The sequence below is a fragment of the Egretta garzetta genome, unplaced genomic scaffold (genome assembly GCF_000687185.1).
Source record: "Egretta garzetta isolate BGI_Z169 unplaced genomic scaffold, ASM68718v1 scaffold228, whole genome shotgun sequence".
Taxonomy (NCBI): Eukaryota; Metazoa; Chordata; class Aves; order Pelecaniformes; family Ardeidae; genus Egretta; species Egretta garzetta.
In genome coordinates, this window is record NW_009260758.1 from 1,206,231 (window position 1) to 1,220,269 (window position 14,039).

Genomic DNA, 14,039 nt, shown 5'->3' on the forward strand with positions numbered 1-14,039 from the left:
GCTGCGTGTGCATCGCTGATTTTCTGGATCCAGTTGGGCTGAGCTGCAAGGCAGAAGTAATGACTAAAGCCTTCTGCCCATAACCAACAGCACGCTCTGTAGGTGCAAGCAGACGGCCATTTCTTTCTTTATTAGCACTTTTAAGAGTTGAATTTAATAACATGCTTAGTAATTGCTAAAGATGATTATTTTTTTTTCCCCCTCAGCCCAGTTTTGCTTTCTGAAGGTGGCACGTGCAAGATCAGAGCCTGTTTTCATTTTATTTTTAATAAAAACACTTAATGAGAAAGAGTAGCTTCAGAAATTGTGATCATCATACGAAACCAAAGCAAGAGCTCGTGTGCTGCCCCAGTGGAATAAATGGCACTGTTAGACCCCTGGTCCTTCAAACAGCGACATTTTCTTCTTCAGGATCTATATGACTTAGGCTTCAAAGTTCTAAAACTTAGCATCCAACTTCAAAACTTCTAATTCAGAACTACCTCTGCATTGAACTGAAGGTTATTCCAGTAACTTAGGCCTGCATGGTTAGAGGCACTACTTCAGGTCCAACTCCTCAGCCTTTTCTTAGATTAGGGCCGTATCTACAAGTGATGCCATAGGAAGATCTTCCATGTGAATGGAAAACCCTTGGACTCAATAATTGTATTAGCGACGTTGAACAAACCTAGAAGGTACAAAAGGGGATATCAGAGATACCTTTCCGTAGAATTTGGTGAAAACTGGCACGGGCAGTTGTCAGAGACACTTAGGAGATTGTATTTTTAGTTGTGCTTCACATATTTTGATCAGAGTTTGTTGGGTTTGTTTTTTTTTTTTTTTTTTAAAATACAGCTTAAGTTTAGCCAGACTCCACATGCAAATCAAATTCCGCTAAAATTGCCACGTGTTTTTGGAGACCATACAAAACCTCTGACTTTCTTATGGTACCTTCATAAACCTCATCTGTCTAGATATACCTATAATGCTCTTCAGAAAGTCCCATTAACAAAGAGAATGAGTTCAGATTTTGTTAACGGTCATTTGCCCTATTTTGACATAAGAAAATCTGAGAGACCTAGCAGGAAGGTATTACCAGCAGAGGTCTCCAAGAACCTGGTTAATACTTCTTCCTATGTAATCAAATTTATAAAAAAAAAATTAAGATCACTCAAAGACAGGTAACAACTTTATACACCTCCTTTGGATAGGGGCAGGGGCCAGAGAAAGGTTTGAGAGGATAAATTAAAAAATACCGTATCAAAATGGTAAGTTCAACACATAGTTGGTATGGTTACACCTAAAATATTGGTATGACTACCCTGGCGTGATGCTGGATACACACTCAGAGAGCCGAGTGCTGTTTAGAACCACGCTCAGGCCTAATCCCACATCCACCACACTGCATGCTCCTCTTCTCACGGCGCCTGCAAAGCCCTGAAGAAAGCTCAAGAGTTTTGCACAGCATCTGAACTCCAAGGGACTTGCAAAAAAAGCAGGAAGGTGAACCGAATGCAATGGCAATGCAGAAGCAAAAGAAGTAGCTGAAAAGGAGAGGCAAGCGGTGTTTACTTCTCTGACCGTCCCTCCTGCCCCTGGAGTATTTTAAGCTTGTTTATTATCTCTATCTAAAGCGATACGAAAGGGAAAGCTTTTAAATGTAGGAAGATGAAAGTCAATGCTGTCATCTGGAGTAAGAACCTGAACAATACCATTGAACTGAGACACCCTGCGCAACCGCGATGGGTTCAGTGGCTCAAGGACATTTGCAAATTACTCATGATTTTACATATTTACTATTCTAACAGCATCCAACTCATAATTTTGAAGAAAGTCTCACAATACCGTAAAAAGGAGCTCTATAAACCCACACAGAATCATTTGCCTTTTTTTTTGCGGGACGGAGTGTTCTACTGATCTCCCACATGAAAAAAAAAAATTCAGACAAGACAACTGAAAGTAGCCTGTAAGACAAGAAAACGCATGAAAGGTAAGGTGGGCTCTCTGACATATAAACGTATGCTGTGTAAAAAAAAGGTAACTCTCACGTGAGGAGGAAAGAAAATTCAGTATTTATCCTTATTTCAGGCAGACTCCCCAGATAAGGAAAATTCTCACCCCCACCACAGCAAAAAGACTTCACCAGTCCGGTCTTTCGGCCGTACTTTGCAGGTTGCACGTCTGAACTCCTGCTCTAAGTAGCGGTGCCGAGATGGACACGCGCGGCGCTGGGAGCTGCCACCCCCGCTCCTCATTGCGCGCCGCAGCCTTGCACCGCCCGCCGCGCCTCGCCCCCGCCAGTTATTGCAACCGGTTAAGCTTTCTATTCCAAAGCCATTTATGATGCAGACAACTACGGAACGAGCAATAATAGGTCAAAAAATAAATCTCGGTGAAAACCAGAGGAGTCCTTTGTTTCACAGGAGCTTTGTTCTCCGTTGCTCTTTGGGAGACTTTTCTAATTAGGTCAACCTCTCCTTTCAACAGTTCCTTTCAGAGAATAGCAGGCACGCTCTTGACTTAATCTGGAGTAATACACCAGGGTTGGTTCATGCAGCAAATATGTCTGAGCCACCAAATGAGAGTTGCCATAATATAATGAAATTTGACAGCCTCCCATTGGGGATCGTACCAAGACATGGTAATGTGACACAAGATTTCAAGCACGATAATTAAAGTAATTCAACTAAAGATATGAAACCAGCTCCATGCTACAACATTTTCTGGTATAGCAACATTATTTGAGCTAATGACAAGGTTTAATTTGTGACTGGTAGTAGTGTTCTAGAAAAAGTCCTTCAGATCATTTCAGTGGCGCTGACCAAAGATGAATTCTTTCGTGTGATAGATCTGGAAATACTTGGGCCCTATTTGGAGCACTTAGATATTACTGGCCCTGGAAACATCCCGGAGGAAAAACCTGGTACTCAAGAAAAAAATTACAGGGAAGCTGATCAAGAATTCATCTGAGTTGCAAGAAAAATTCATATGCTAAATCTATAAAGTGGTAGGAAAAGCTTAGAAATATAAGCATGACTCTCACATAAGGATAGCTTTAAAGAAAAATACCCCCCTCCTAGGTGATGAGGGCCGCCTGGAATTTGTACTTGAGGGCCAGGTGAAAAATTATGGCGGTGTTAGAAAAAAACCCTGTTTACCTTTGATCCCTTCCAGTCTTCACCAACGCAAAGTGGGGCACTTTAAACCAGGTGATTAGGGAAGTATGGCCAAATACACTCTTAGGTCTCATAAGACCAAAAAATCCAGAATGAGCCTGTCCTTCATGGGAATAAATTGAAAGGCAAAAGTAGATGCTGAAAAGCTGGACCAGAAATCGTGTCCTCAAAAGCATTTGAAAATGAAATGACACAGCCGGTGATGATACATCACATCAGAAATGAGTAACAAACCCAAAGAATTATGGGAGCAATGGGAGAAATAAACCAGAAATAAATCTGTAGGACTTTGCAATCGTTGGAGAGTTCAAAACAACCAAAAAGACTAAAGCAAATGAGGTACTAATACATATATAGAATCCAATTCTCGGTCGATGTATATTGATTTCGGTGTTCCTAAGCCAATTTATAGCAGCTGATGACCTAGCGCAGGCTGTGTAATTCATCATTAATGGCAGATGAAAGGCTGAATGAGTTGTCCGTTACTATATCTGTTCTAAGGAGATTGAGACTGAGCCCGGGATCAGAAAAGTCTAAAGACCAGAAAGCCAAGCATAAGAAGTGAGAAAAACAGATGGGAAAAATACATGAGTAATTAAAAATAAAGAATGCGGCGAGCGTATAAGGTTTGCGCAGACAAGTGCAAGCGTCATCCTGGTCCAAATGGGGATACAGCGTCTGTAAACAAAACCCATATGTCCCTAATTTGTTATCCTTCCCAACGATCCCAGGAACATGAAACCAGACTTTACGTTACCACTTTCCCTCTTCTCTTCCTTTCCTCCTCTTAATCCCTTCCTCCTGACCTCCACCGCCAATTAAGGACTATTTGAAATCCATACAACTCTCAAAGCCATGCAAATCCCCCACCAAAGTCATTTGCTTGAATGTTGCACCTAAATGATCTCAATTTGTCTGTGCCTTTGGAAAGCTCACCAGATCCCGCCGCTTGGGCAGGAGGTCTCCTGTCTGCCTTTCTCAAGGCTGACCATAATGAACCAGCCTGGCAGTTCTGCTTGGGACTAAAATATTAAATATCAGAGGAAAAGGAACAGCGGAAAATCGGAAGGAGTTAAGTTAGCTGGGAAAAATACTTAAATTGTCCCTACCTCTTGTTTCCCTCTTGTTCCATAAGCTATTCTGCATCCCTACCTGACTTTCTCCGCAGTTTTGCCAGGCACCAAAGGACTGTAGGTATTACAGGCACGTCCATACAGACTAGCCCTCAGGGATTTAGTTATTCTTTATCCCTGACGCTCCAGACTGCAGCTACCCAGGGGAATACGGGAGGCGTGGGGTGCTCTAGGAGTAGCCTTCACACTTCATTTCTCATACCTATTTGGCTTTTTGCTTCTCCTGCAGGAGAGCTGTTTTTCCAAGCCAAACCGGTAATCATCTGAGCACTTTTTCTGAATCTCCTAAACATCGATTTCTCTATAAACAGGTTTTCAGCAATCCCTCGGAAAAGGAAAAGCGGAGGAGAAACATGCCTGTTCTCTGTGCAGAAACTTGTTCCGGATGCAAGACTTCCCTTGGGCAGCCAATTATTCAAAACTCGCGAGTTATTCCCTCCTGCACTAAGTCAGAGAAAATACAGATCCCACCGGCAGGAGCCAAGACATCCTCCCCCGGAGCAGTGATCCCCCCCAGGGTGAGCGTAACCAACCCAGACTGGGCACTGCAGTGATTGGGATGGCAGTGCTAGGTTCACGCTTGGACGTGATGATCTTAAAGGTCTTTTCCAACCTAGTTGATTCTATGATTGCTCCCAAGGCCAACCGCCCCCTTCTGGAGGGACGGATTTGGCTGCTGCCAATTTTTTAAGTGATGGTTAACCGAGAGTTAAATTGGCACAGTATTCTGAAACAACCCAGGAGTTGAGAACTTTCCATAAAATGAATGTGGAGTTGCTTGAAGGTCAGAAATCAAGCGGCGATGCATCTGCGCAACAGGTAGCAAACTGCGTTTTCTAGCGAGGCTTGTAAATTATATTTAATAATAATATATACTTGCCCTATTTACATGAATTTTCTTGTAATTTTATCAGTCCAGAAACTCATTTTATTTCAAGTGGCTTTGAATTTTTCAGCGAATAATTTGTGAGCTGGGACCTAAATGCAGTAGAGACATACAACAGCCTGATTTTCACTTATGCAAATTTCCTTTTTAGACCTCTAACCATAATGAAGAGCATAATATGATTTACATTTGAGGTTGGTTTATAGAGTGGCATAAAGTCGCTTTTGCACAACTAAAACACAGGCCCACTGATGAAAGGGGGACTCTTTGCGCTGCAAAATTAAGGAGCCGCATAAATTCCTGGTGGGACTTTGATTTGAGAAGTGTTTAATTGGAAAAGCAGTCCAGCCAATTAACTGGCTTCTGCTGAATATCTTACAAAATGCTGCAAAGAACCGTAATTAGTTACAAATAAGTCCGTCTCTCTGCTAATGCAGACACTCTTAGAAACCATTTTAGGGGTGGTTTTTCCCTCCTTGCCTTGGTTTGCCAGCAAGGCGCTGGGCGGGCAGCGGATGAGCTCGGGCGAGAGGGATGCTGGAGGAGCCTGGAGCACCACCGGCAATGCCGAGTCAGCACCCGCATCCGCGCCGGCCGAAACACAGCCATTTCAGTACTCGGATATTTTCCCTCTCTTCCAGGCCGTGTAAGACAGAGTTGACCTGACTGGAAAGCCCAATGCCAAATTTCACGGTTTTGGTCATAATTCGGGCAGATAAACGTTCCTGGGGGTAGTGCAGCTCCTCAGTCCCAAGCACCCCTGCCCAAATTGGGGTGCCTGTTCCCAGCCCGCCAGCCCTGCCCGCACGGTGGAGCAGCCTCCCCCGGTGCTGCTTTCTTGGCGCTGTCGCTACCAGCCCCATTGAACATGCTTATGTTTGGATCACCTTGACTGACAGCTACTTCTCCTGTTTTCTGGTATTCAGACTGCACACGTCGTTGGGGTGGGGGATATCCAGGTGTTGTGCTGTCTCATCAGACAGAGTCATTATAGGAAAGTCTACTCCTTGGAGTCTACTCCCCCATTATAGGATAGTCTACTCCTTGGAGCCCAAGGAGTAAGCCCTGGTACAACCATCTCATTTCACACGTTGCATAATAAAAATACATTCATATTTTAAAAAAGTCCAGGAGAGCAATGTGCTGGTGCGGTGGTACAGACAGCTTTGACGATGGTCAGCAGGGAGAACCCAGCCGAGGAACATCAGCAGAGCTGTAGGGGGGTGCAAGGCTCTCGTCTGTCGTGGGGAAGGCTTGGAGCACGGGGATGAGCAGCCACAACACCACCTTGATTTTTTTGTGCTTCTGCATCTGCCTGTTGCCTCTTGTCCTATGCTCAGGACAACCTTTGGGTTGCAACTGTCTGTCTGACAAAGAAGATCTGACTGAAACGGCGTCTAAACTTAACATGAATGAAACGACGTCCGTGATGATAATAAATAACCATCTCCTTGATCCTGGTTTTATGAATGAAAAGGCAATTTCTTTCTAAATTAGCTAGCTAAGGTAATCTGTTTACTGTACTTCTGCCAAAAAAAAAAAAAAATTAAAAAAGCTGGTGTTGCTTTTTTTTTTTGCTCAGGATCTCAATCTTAGCCTGGCAGAGGGTTATCAAATTTAAAATTTATGAGCAGCCAGATTAAAAATAGAACCAGGTCAACGGGAGGGCTTCCGACAAGCTGCGGACCAAAACACATCGCTGGCGGCGTGGCGGACCCTCGCTGCCAAGTTCAGTGGAGAAGCAGAGGGGCAGTGACGTGCTCCGGCCGTGCCGATGCCGCTGGCTCCGGCCGGGGACCTCGCCTGCCTCAGCCGCAGGGACTGATCTGGCCGGGCTCACAAAGGTGGGGAACAAGCTGCAAAGCCAGGACCGCAGCGTGACAGGCGTTTAGGGCTGCTAAATGAGGGTGGAAAAGAAGAGGGTTTTGCGGTTTAATTTGCTAGTTCTCGGGAGCTAATTTGAGGTCCGCGGTATCTGGTTCGGAACGGCAGAGAGAACAGGAGGCTTACGGCAAGAAAACAAGCAATGCGTTGTTCAGAGTTACAACAGTCAAGGAAACAGGTATAAGTCACTGTAATTGCATTAACATGAACATGTTTTCTATCGTGTCGGTCTATCTATCAAGTAGGACATATAGCGCTCCGAACAAATGCTTCTCGAGAGCAATAAAACACAGCCTGTTGCAGGGGCTCAAAGCACAGAAAGTGGAGGAAGAACAGATCTTGCACGTTTAATTAACCTTTCCTGCTGCAACAAGAATGTCAGACAACTTCAGTGTCACTGATACGGTAACAGAGGAGAAAATAAACATTGATACAAGAATGAAATACAGCAAAAGTCAACCTTCCCTGACAACTTCCAGGAGCACTGAAAGAACCTGACAACGGAGGCAACGCTGGGTTATCTACAGTGAGCAGGAAAATTTGAATTTCATTCTCTTTTTTTTTTTTTTTTTTTTTTTTTTTTTTACTTCATACTACGCAGAGAGGCAGATAACCGGGTTTAAAGCAGTCACGCCCTTAGAGCCAGGCTGTGATCTCCAGGGCACACGTTGTGACAGAGCACATCACCGCGCGTAGGTGGCACGTCCCACCGCCCGTATCACATCCTCCGGAGCATTCCCTTCTCCAGGCGCCAACCCTGACCCACCAAAAGCAACCTGAGAAGCCCTGCCAACATCACAGCTGTATTTCAATAAGGTCTCAACTTCAAAAAGAAAAATGAAAATGGAAAATGACTTCCTTTCAGTTTCAACTATTGGTATAAAATGTTTACAGTAAATTACTTTCCCTAAAAAAATTTCGCTGCCACGTGAAACTCCAGAGCCTAGCTTACGGAAAAAGCAAGTTGGGTTGGTTTTGTTTTTTTTTTTGAGATCTGTTTTCAGTACTAAATGGCAGTCAAACACAAGCTTATCCTTGAAAACTGAATACTTACAAATTAGTAACTCATCGTCCTCAAGACAGCAAGGACAGTGTTTCAGTCACTTATCTTTAACACCAGCAGCCAGCAGAGGTAGCAGGCTAACGCCTCTCCATAAGGAGCTCCTCTGCTCACATGAAGAGAGCGGATGTAAAGATAGTTCCCAGCATCACAGATTGAGGAGGACGCTCCTCTTCCCATAAAGTCTTGAGCAGCTTTGCTGAAATGCCATCCTGAGTGTGGAAAGCGGCACTAGCCATGGTGGCAGCTTTTGTGTAGGATCTGCAGTCCTCTGGGAATGGGATCCGGACTGGTAAATTCATTACGGTAATTAGATTATAACTCATGCTATGCTACGGTGGGAGCGTACCAAGGGCTCGATTTACTGCTTTGCAAGGAAGACAGGTTTGGCTGTGGCTTGGGTAAAACCGTACACCTGATGAGTCCTTTCCTTTACTGTCCACATGGGAAAAATCAGGAGAAACATGCATTGTATGATGAACAGGGAAAGAAATCTTCAAATCTTTTAATAAAGAAACCAAACCAAACCAAAAAAACCCACCCAGTTTAAATCAGCCCCAGATTCTTTCCTTAACATGAAAGGTTTCACTTTGTTCTTCCCATTTCACCCTTTTCTCATGTTTTCTCATTTTATATTTTACTCAATTTTAAAAGCAGTGTTCATGTGAAATGGAAGCCCCAAAACTTCTGATTTCTAGATGAAATGTCTTTTAGAAATATTTCCCATTTTAAACCATCCCTATATATATATATGCCTTTTTTAAAAAAAAAAAAAGTACTTTACTCGCCAAATTCAATCCAGTTTTGCCAGGAGGGTTAGTTCCCAAACTCTTTTTCTGCAGCAAATTTACTATAAATCAAAACCACTCTTCTCATCTCTGGAGCTCAACCCAATCTTCCCTGCTGAGAGAAGCTGGGCCCTCAGGAGCATTTGGGGGAGAAAACACTGACTTCATCTCCATGTGTTCGATAAAGAACAACACTCTATTATGCTCCTGAAGATGATAACAGGGCAGCAACAAAAAGATTTTTAGGACGGTGGGGAGGTCTCTGCATGCCCGCATACGGGATATGTAACCTGCAGCCTTCTCCCCTCCAAAAAATATCACATAGAAACTAAGTACCCAATCAACAGCCCATTCGTACCTCTAAAGCCCCTCTCTGTGTCTCTCATTCACCTCCACGTGGGTGAATCCACAGCGACTCAGAATAGGTAACACTCTCCCCCGGCAAGCTTGGTGCATCTCCTAGAAGCATTTAATTTGCTTTGCAAGATGGGGCTGTTTGGGGGATGGGCAGACACTTGTACCAGGATCAGAGGCACCAACCACCTACAGAAGGCCCATGAAGCTGAAGGTTTGCGTTCCTATTGTGCCCGGATCGATGGCCGTGATGTGAGTCTAAGAAGAGCAGGTGTGCAAAATCTTTGGGTGGAGAGGATTCGGCCAGCTCCCACAGGGTCAGACCCCAACTTCCCAGGCTGTGCCACCAGTGACCCCTCTTGAAAGCAGTCCTTAATTGGTTATAAGCAATTAAGGGTTATTAACTCAAGCTGGGGCGACACATACATACTAAATCCCAAGTTGTGACCCTGATGATGCTCCACCAGAATACCTGCTTCTCCCTCGCAGCCACAAGAAGGCAACTGAGCTGTTTGCAAGCACTTTCTGCGTGTTACCATGCCAATGTCCTTCCAGCAAAGTGCTTTTGTTCCAGCTGCTCTGATTCGCAATTAATATGCGCCGTTCAGACAGGTTTTATTTCAAATTACACCCTTTTCTGAGATGTGCCGTTTGTAAAAGAAAGTCGTTTTTAAAATACCCCCCAAATTACTTCCTCACAAAATATTTACTGCATATTGCACTTGATACAATAAGCCCCCCTGCAAGCAAACAGACTGCTTACCATAAAATGTCAGCTGTCCCCGTGCAACATTCTTCCCTCTCACATTTTCAGCTACGCACTCGTAGAGTCCAGCATCTTCTTGCTGAAAATTTGGGATTTCAAGAAGTCCACTCGATCTGTGTCTCCTGGCTTTTCTGGGTATTTGTTTCCCATCCGCTCTCCTCCAGCTAATTGTAGGAACTGGGCTAAATAAGAAAAATAAAGCAAAATAAGACTCGTAGAAAAAGCTACGGGTCTTGTCCTGAAAAGCTCTTGTCTGACCAGCTGAACACCATTTCACGTTTGAGGACGATGAGGACGTGGTCAGTGTGGAGACTCTGCGTAGGATCCGCAATTTTATTATGGGTGGCTTATCTATAATATAAATATACATATGTATACCAATGGTGTATTGCTCCCACAGCCTAAAAGCAGGAGACTGTATATAATAAAAATGGTGATTTGACAAAGTTGAGTTTGGGGCTCTGCTGTGACAATACGTCCATCTTCCTACCAGTCCCGTGTTTGGATTTCGGAAGCGGTGCTAGCGTTTACTGTAGAAACAAGAGATGTGTTTGAAGTGTTGCGTGAGCCCTCTGAACAGGAGATGCACAAACACCTCTTTAAAAAACAAGTTACATCATCCCTCCTCCTTGGGAGTTTATATTTCTGGTGAGCAAAGCCCCTGTGCTCCCCAAGTGCCTTGTCTGCTAGGAACGCCTGGAATAAGTAACTTCTGCGGAGGCAAGGGAAGGATTAGCAAGCCTTGCAAACTCTACAACAGAGCGCTACGCAAGCGCAAAGCTGGAGGAATGACAATAATGGATCAAAACTTACTTCCCCAAGGCAAAGCACTCCAGTTTCACCGTTGTTCCTTTTGCAGATGGAACCGTTTCTGGGAACTGCACTTCTATTTTTGGCTCATACTCTCCCATCACCCCTGTGAACATAAAATAGATGCTAAGGCTTGGTTGAATTTTTGCAATAAATTCGCAAGTGTTCCCGTGCTAGCACAGAGCTGTTCTATACATCATTACTTGCCCAATTAATCCACTCATTTTAAACATGGCCTGTTTCTAACAGCCGTGTAGTGTGGGCTCTTTTCCCATTTACTGCCAGAGGAAAATCTGAACCAGCGCTCCACACCATCTGCCAAAGATTAAAATTTCTTCATGGCTCTGTTACTTTTCGCTTTTGAATATTCAGGATTTTTGCAGGTAACTTGCGAAATAAGGAAAGCAATAATAAGGGAGGTTCACCACCTTCTCGAAAATGAAATGCGGAACAAATAGCCATTAGAAGAAGTTTTAAAAGCACTGGAGCTAATCAAGGCTTCTATTAACTTCAAGGATTTAGATGCGCAGAGATCATATAGTCTTCGGGTAATTTCTTTATTTTTATTGCCCCAGTAAATCACGTATCGTGGCAGCCTCTTTATGAAATTGTGTTTAAAAATTTGTGCACATAAAAAGGCCATTACATTCGTGATAAATGGCTACATTTCCAGTCACTGTACTGTCTTAAAACTGGCACGTATAATTCCACCAACAGTGATTATCAGCTAATTGATGATTGCCGTTTCAATCTTAACTGCGCGGCGCCTCCTGGACGCCGGCCAAGCGCGGGGCAGGCGAGGGGCGGCGCTGGGTCCGACCGGATGAACACCACCAGTACGCCCAAACACAGAAATGGCTTCGCACCAGTGACACAGAACTGAGATAGCACCAGGTCGCAGATGTCCCCAGGTAAGTCAGGGCTGCTCACGATGGCCCGCGACTGCCCCCCCGCCTTCTGCCCCCCTGCTTTGCAAAGAGGATGCAAGAGGAGCCTTTTTTTTTTCCTTTACTTCTTCACAGTTAAGAGTTTTAAAGCTGCAAATGCTCAGTACAAGGCTTACATCAAGCCCACCATCACTTGCTGACCTGTATCTTACCTGTTCTGGTGCAATAGCAGGTTGCATCATCTTTCTTCCAACCCCTTAATTGCAAATAAGCATTGCTGCCATATTATATGAAGAGTGGTTGCTGCACACCACCAGTCATCGTCATTAAATGCATTTATGAATGACAGGGACACTGTCTCCATGGTCACGTCCTGCTCAGCACACACAGCAGGAAACCCACGAGTCTGTGTCACCGCTCCAGCATTTACATACTGTACAAACGAGAATTAGGGGGCACGCTACTCGTTAGTCCTCTGCACGTGAACACTGTGGCCCTGAAGGGCTGGAAGGGTCTGTTACAGTTGGAACGGAAAATCTTCTCTCCTCTCGATTGTGACCGCCAAATCTTTGCAGTCTTCCCTAAATTTCTCCAGAGTCCATGCTAAACGTTTGCTGGGTGAGCTTCAGCCAAGCCAAGAACAGTGGCTGCCCCAAGGAGTCCAAGGGCAAGGCTGGGTGTGAAGGTTTGGGAACAGCAGCACCATTTCACTGATATTAGAACTTACTGAGACCTTTTCCCGGCAGAGTATTTCCACGTTCTGCAATGAAGACCGCAAATTTGGCAGAGGAAGAGCTTTTGAGGCTGCGCATCCCACAAAAGCCTGACTGGGTTCAGGCAGCTGCCTGTCTTTGGAAGATGCTGGCTTTCCGACCGGAGACTTACCCGGAGAAAGGATGGTCTCCACCACCCTCCCCGAGGTGGCTGAAGAGCTCCTCGGTGCCTGTGCCACCAGCCACCCTCCGTCCCACCACAGCCCAGCCAGCTCACCCCAAAACCACTCTGCAGGCTCCGCTGGCAGCCGGCCGGAGCGTGGGAGATGGTGCAGTGGCCAAATAACATGGGAGAAAGGGAGCCGGCCCTCAGAGCCACCTGCCCACGGACAGGCCAGCTACAAACCAGTCCTGAACAAGCAAAATCCACGGGAACGGTTCCTTCTTCTGTGCCTCCTCCACTGCTGAAGCGGGCACTCGGTCCCCTTAGGCAAAGCAGGCTGTGAAGCATCGTGTGACACTAACGGGCTATTTAGGAAATTAAGGCAGAATGTATTATTAATATGTTATCCACCTGACAGAGCAGAAGACGGGAATGGGAGAGAGGAAAAATGGCTTTTTTTGCCTTCTCTTCACTCATTCCTTTTATTGTTCCTGTTTCTTTGCCTCGGGCTGGGACTGGAAAGCTGTAATCACAAGGGTGACAGAACCCCAGACCGGGGTGGGAAGGCTACCTGGGGGCAAGGGACATCGGCTCCAGCCACCGTCACCCACGGCCCTGCAGCTCTGGCAACCGCTGCGACTGCGAGGGCGGCTGTTTCACTGGCGCTATCCACTGAAAAACCAGGACTCGTACTTGGAAAACCCACAAGGCTCCCACTGCAATTATAACCTATATATATATAAAACCTACCTATATATATATATATATAGGGTATGCTGCGAGTCCTGCCGTCTCTGCTTCACAGGAGAAACATCAGTGCAGTTGAGATATCTCCATCCCGAATCCAAGACCATTTCCATGCAGACAGTCCTTATTTTCCCTGCTGTTCCTGGCTGATTTAACATCTGACTTAGCCGTGCAGGTGGAAGGGATGGGGGAGAAAATAAAAGCCTAAAATAGACACCGGGTTTGTAGCTTGGAGGACGATTCCAGTGTCATGGCACATCAGATGCTCTATGTGTTTGCATTTCAGAGGCTTTCATATTTTTCTTCCAATTTCAAGGCTTAAAAACATGCTTTTGGATGAAAGTCCCAGGAATTCAGAAGCAAGTTAATTTGTCTGAGGAGACGATATGCATTTCCTGACAACACCTGTGAAATGTTAAAGTTTAATTGGCCCATCCAGCTGCCGCTGATGGTAATTTTATTCTGGGACTATTTCAGTTCTTTCCTACTATTACTGTTTTAATTCTGATGTAAAAAAATCCAAAGAGCATTTTAAAGAGAAGTAAAGTACCGCAGGAGCGGCGGCTGTGAACACCTGGATGCTCCCCCCAGGCTTCAGCTGGTGTTTGCTGCAGGGCTGGGGGGGCCCAGGGGGTCCCAAAGGTGCCGTGGTGGCGGTGGGGAGGGGCCCCCAGGGATCCCCCGCCCCTCCCG

General features: G+C 45.2%; 1 protein-coding gene across 1 annotated transcript in view; it reads right to left on the bottom strand.

Moving 5' to 3' along the window:
• Positions 1 to 14,039, bottom strand: part of CNTN4 (contactin 4) — a 138,667-nt gene that overhangs the window by 68,854 nt on the left and 55,774 nt on the right. The window contains 3 exon segments of the mRNA XM_035901394.1: positions 2 to 43; positions 10,024 to 10,208; positions 10,840 to 10,942. Of these exon segments, the coding sequence (XP_035757287.1) occupies positions 2 to 43; positions 10,024 to 10,208; positions 10,840 to 10,942 (330 nt within the window).